Source organism: Exophiala aquamarina, assembly GCF_000709125.1.
Source record: "Exophiala aquamarina CBS 119918 chromosome Unknown aczIA-supercont1.89, whole genome shotgun sequence".
NCBI classification, from domain to species: Eukaryota; Fungi; Ascomycota; class Eurotiomycetes; order Chaetothyriales; family Herpotrichiellaceae; genus Exophiala; species Exophiala aquamarina.
In genome coordinates, this window is record NW_013550499.1 from 1 (window position 1) to 5,723 (window position 5,723).

Genomic DNA, 5,723 nt, shown 5'->3' on the forward strand with positions numbered 1-5,723 from the left:
AGCTCCGTTCGGATGGTCTCAATGACCTGGCTTTGTCGCGTGATGAGCAGTATGAGGGCTTGAACGTTCGCAGGGTTGACAGCTTGGCTATGCTATTCGTCGGGTGTTGATTCCACCGTGATCGTCTCATCGTCGAGGAGACGCTGTGCCTCTTGAGCAGCGACCGCCTTCGCGCTGGGCTTTCGAGTTCTCTTTGGTTGATGTTGGCATCGGGACCTGCCGGCGCTAATGCGCGTGTCCCGCTTTGGGATTTGCGGGGTAGTCCGGCGCGTCGCGTGTCGCTCCTTTCGTGGTTATCAGTCCTTCTTCTTTCTACAGTACAGGCCCTCCTCGCGTGTAGGTGGTTTTCCTACTGTATTACCAGATCCTCCCAGTTGTACAGCCGTTTGCAATTGCGGCTTCGGTTTCTGCACACACACACTTTTGTTTCGAGACCCAGTTTTGACCCACTAGAGATCATGATATACTACATTAAGTAAAGCTTGACATATTAGCTTCACCAATAGGCAAAGCGCATAAAAAGAGGGGCCTTCTCGTATTTACAGAGTAGTACCAATGATAAATACGAAGGAATCTCGTGACTTTGTGATCTGACTTATAGCAGCAAGAGTTCAGCATCCTTAGCCAACTTTGGTTTCATCTTAGCTCTGCATCCTGATCCGCTTGGCAGCGCCACTGCGGACATCAGCCACTCCTGCTCCAGAAAGTCTGCCGGATGACGCAGACAGACACCTTGTTTCCTTCGTTCTGCATCCTACGTCCACAATCTTGCCCTTGCACCAATTCTTCAACTTTCGTCGCTTGAGCTTCGGCATAGAGCAAACTCTTCACGCAACTAGATTTAACTACTCCCTTCCGAAAAAAAACCCACCCTAGTGTTATCAACAATACTGGGGGAACTAGGTCTACGTTCGATATGAGGAGATTCGGATGAATGACGGGCAGACAATTCATGAAACGCGCAAGTCATACTGAAATGATGGGTGAAGATATCATTGGCCTCTTTCTCTCGACCGAACCGCTCCGCGATGCGAATGCGATATCAAGCGACGATGACCCACAACTGCGGCGGTTTATCCATGATCAAGAAAGCATTGAACAACCCTGTGTTATCGGCTGCGGAAAACACGGCGTCGTGGTGCTAGCATCCATTCAGGGCATGCTTTGAAACTAGCAAGTATCTCTCGAATGACTCTTCAGCTGATCTTCAAGCTTGTGTTCACACTTGCTTGCCTGAGTTTCCATACTCCGCAGTCTGGTCATAGGAGCCCGATGCCACCTGCTTCCCGTCAGGCGAGAACACCACGCCGTAGACCCGACCCGAATAGCCCTCACAAGTTAGTAAACATGCGATCCACCGGTCCGAAATCCCTTGTGTTACTCTGACTGAGGCCAATGCCTAATCCGAGAAAACACTTCGGACGATGCTCTTCAGCGGACTGAAATGCCGAGCACTAGCATATACTTGTAACGGGGGCTGTATCACGGTAGAATTGAAAGCGAGCACAAATCTCCATGCATCTTGTAGAAAGAGTGATATTTGACTTTCGTCTTCTGCCACGAGCGATTTCAACATAGCGACGAAGCCAACATTATCAGAGCCATCGCCCATCACGCTCAACGTCTCAAGCCAGGAGAGGAAATATTTGTGCAGGAAGATGTCGATAGCATGGCCGTCATGTATCTTGCGTCCACTGTGCTGAAGGGCTTAATGCAACAGCGGCAGGCATATCGGATATCTCCAGCGGTCACTGGCCCTTGTTGACTAAGGCTGCAAAAATGCTCAGGGCCACGATCAGTGATGTATTCAGTAATCAATATTCGATATAAGGCTTATATTGACCTTTTCAATATTGAACAGACCTCAAAGATCAATATTGATTAGTTAATAAGCAGTGGTAACTTTAACATCCGATAGAGACCTCGCTGTCGCCTCTCCCAACATCTATGCCTACTAGGTCATCATCCATACTGAACTGGTAGTTCTTGAGCACCTTATTTTTCATCCAGTGCTTTAGGCACTCCATATGCTCAATTGTGCCGGCTCCTAATCTCGCCCTGCTCCAGGATATCTGCCTACGGGCACCTGAGAAGACACATTCTGCCTCTGCTGACATGGCTGGTATAGACAGTATATCTATTGCCCTCTGGGAGAGGCGTGGATATGTACGGCGCTGAGCTTCCTCTAGCCACCACTCCAGCGCCGTCTTCTCAATATGAACTGGCTCGGCTGTTATAAAGCTATCAATATCGTCTCGCTTTGAAGCCTTAAGCTGAACAACGTTAAGCTCCCGCTCAATAATATCAAACTCATCGGGCTCAATACTCCGTTCGAATGACGACGGACTTGCCGGCCGAGGAACGTCTCTTGTGCTATACTGCTCCTGCCATGACTTCCTAACTTCTTGCATTGCCCTACTTTGCCAGGAGGGCTTCCAATTCTTTGTAATATACGTCTTTCGCTTTGAGGGATGGAGGAGAAGGGCCGCGGCATAAGCAGGTACTGAGTCGGTAAGCGCGTAGTATTTGTCGAACGCATACCAGGCTACTCTAACTGCGTTCTGCAGAGACGACCTCGAAGCCGGTCTCCTGCCGTACCTCAGCATAGCCTGCCTCGCTGGGCGTCTTGCCAGGGTCGATAATTCCACCCGGCGGCGCTGCTGAATGACCAACACCAATGACGCGCTCCCTTCGTGATCGTAGCCGCAGAAGAGTAGTACAGTCTCTGCTGCCGTCCGATTATGCTTCTTGGACTCGTTGAACGGGTATAGCACAGTCTTCCCCTGCCCGCCATGCTCGTTAGGTATGGAGAGGGATTTGTTGAAGTTTTGCCACATGAATTCGGCTAGGGTGACCTCCTTGACACCCATCGTGGTTGTTGAGGCGCAGAGGGATGCTCAAAATTGGGAGGATAACTTGAGCCTGTCGTCCAAAGCGTCGAGGCTCTGCGCAACTTTCTTCAGAAAATCGAATTTACACTGATCCATAGCTAACAGTCCATTTATGAAGGCCTTACGAAAGGCGAGGCTGCTTGGAGCTGCCTTTGCGAGGGCTCAAAGGGTGCTCGAGTGCAATTCGAGAATGATAGCTGAGAGATATAATTCATTGTTGTTAAAGTTAAATGGCAAGGATGAAAGCGGATGCCGACCCTAACATGATGCAGCAACTTACTGTAGCGCCATTGGGAGGACCAGGCGCAGTCAGGCACACTTGAACCACGGAGGTTGCGTAGTCTTGAAATGTTTACGTGATCGCCGACCATGTGGGATAAAGAACATTAAAAGGTCTCGTCTCGACCCAAGCGGCGCAAAATGTTGCAAACTCGTACAAAATGTCCTGATAGACCTGACTAAGTATTTCATCATGGCTGCTCTGGAATGACCGTTGCGGGACCAGGCGTAACGATGCCATCCCTGCACTGTGGACAGGAATCGGCTATCTCTAACCATGGCTTAATGCAGGCGAAGTGGTACCAATGACCACAGGGCAGCTTCGTTGCAATCAGAGGCCCAATACATACAGGACAATCTTTATCACCTAACGTCTTCGCAGCTGAAATTTCAAGTTTCTCCCTCGGTAAAGCCTCAATAGTATCCGTAGGAACAGGTGGCCTTCCACTTAGATCCGGAGGTAGGAGCGGATTAGCAGGAGTTGCAAGCTCATTTTGGTTGGCATAATATTGCTCTAGCTGGCGCTGAAAGCTAAAACTTTGCAGCGAGCCAGCTAAACTCCAAAGGCGATTTCTGATTGATATGAACAGGTCTAACCGACGTCAGTTTGCTATAAGAACAAAGGTGTTTCTCATACCGTGCACTCACTGTTACTTGGACGAAACTTTGCGGTGTAGATCCCTTCTTCAGCAGATGTGAATCTCATCTCGAACTCTGACGCTAGCCTTTCGATTGCCAGAGTCGGCATTTGACCAATGAATAATACGGATTCACTTCCACCTTCTAAGTCATGGACTTCGATTGGTGCTCCAGACGTAAGAATAAACATAATTTCTCGGTCTCCTAACTTAATTTCCTGGAAGGCGTTTGCCACTGACGGGACCCAATGCCAAAGAAGACTCGAGGCGTGGAGTCTCTCGCAAAAGACCAAGGATGAGATCAGGCCCCCGAACGGGCATTATGAGCTGAAGAGCATTGGTGCCGCTAGTAACATCGATCACGTTAAAGCTTGTTGTTACTGACACAATGAAGAGAATAGATTCATCGCCGAGAGAGATTCTGGAGATATTAGCCTCAGCCTGTTCCGTTTCATTTAGTCAGCCTTCTAACGCGGTGAAGCAGATGAGCTGCTTGGCTCACCATATGTTGCTTCTTCATGAAGCTGAAAGATAGTTAGTGAGGTGAGAACTTGCTCATTGTGATAAATAGGATGTTCGAAATCAGCTTTTGTTTGAACCAAAACGTGAACAAATCAAGGTTCGTGGCTTAGCGCTCGAAGCCTTATTTACTGGTGAGTGAATGGAGCGCTTACGGATTCCAGCAACCAACGCTTCTTACGCCAAGGCTAAGTTTCAGCCAAGAAGGGTCTTCCGCAAAACTGAATCAGTAGTCGCCGGAGGGCCCCGTCACCTCCTATCTCTTTGTAATATTCGCCAAGCCGGGCACTAGGCCCTAATAGGCCTACATATAAAAGGTCCGACGCGCTAAGATCTTGCCTTGTTTAAACATAGATATTTCGGAGCCCCAAGCACTAGAAGGCGCGTATATCTTATTATGACCACGAATACAATGGTACGGCTATCATTTTAGCGGCAAGGTCAATACCCAAAGGTCGGTAGTATAGGTAAAGATATCGCGCGCCCCTATCTAAAACCTCGACAAACATGGACACTACTTCAAGGTACAGTAGAACTTTCTTCAGGATGCCTTCGTACATTTGGATTAGCTGGTGGGACGACATCGAGATGTTGTGCACCTTGCAAGGCGAACTCAAGGCGGTAATTTGCAGGATTAGGTTCACGACGTTTCAGACATGGCTAGACCAGCCACGAACATCATGGCCAACACGTCATTGCTAAGGACGTGATTCACCACCCCTATTCTTTGCCCAGAATACGGCCCGGTCCGTACTTAGAAGTATAGCTTGCAGCGGTAGCCCGATCTTTCAATAAGGATGTAAGATCTCGGTCTGAAAATTGACCCAACACCTGAAGTCTGCTTCCACTTGGATTCGAGATCACAGTCTTCTTCGAAAATATCATTTGCCCTCCACTGTTGATGAGTCGCTCTACCGGAGATCGGTGTATTATGTCCGCATCGAGAGCAATGCTAGAAGCCCTGCCCGCAGTGACCAGCGTTAGATCATCACCAGGCTGCGAATCCCTTAAAGCATAGATCCCTGGACAATGAGGCAGTCTAGCATCACAGATGTGATGAATGTTCCCCGTCCAGAGTGGTGGCGAAGTACCATTGTACTTGATGTGACCTGAAGAGGTCTCCGCATCGATCTGAATACCGGCTTCGGGACAATGGACATTCTCGAAATGCAGAGCCATTGGAACTATGTCGGGACTGCTTCTAAGGCTTGGATGTGCTACCAAGTCTATCCCCACTCCTCAAGGCGTGTGTGATTTCTTTCTCTTTTTTTGGGTCTCCTCCACAGTTGTCACAATTGCAGGAGACGTGAGAAATATGATTTCTTTCTCCAATAGCTCTTTATTTGTATTCTGGACCGTAGGATAATTGCGTCGAGACTCTATCGTACGACAGAGC

At 48.7% G+C, this 5,723-nt stretch overlaps 1 protein-coding gene across 1 annotated transcript; it reads left to right on the plus strand.

The window, feature by feature from the left end:
• Nucleotides 1-979: 979 nt before the first annotated feature.
• On the plus strand, nt 980-1,168 carry A1O9_13143 (uncharacterized protein; the record flags this gene model as incomplete). The annotated part of the gene is made up of 1 exon (XM_013397940.1): nt 980-1,168. One exon carries the CDS (start codon nt 980-982, stop codon nt 1,166-1,168), a length of 189 nt encoding a protein of 62 aa, XP_013253394.1.
• Between the last annotated feature and the right edge of the window lie 4,555 nt (nt 1,169-5,723).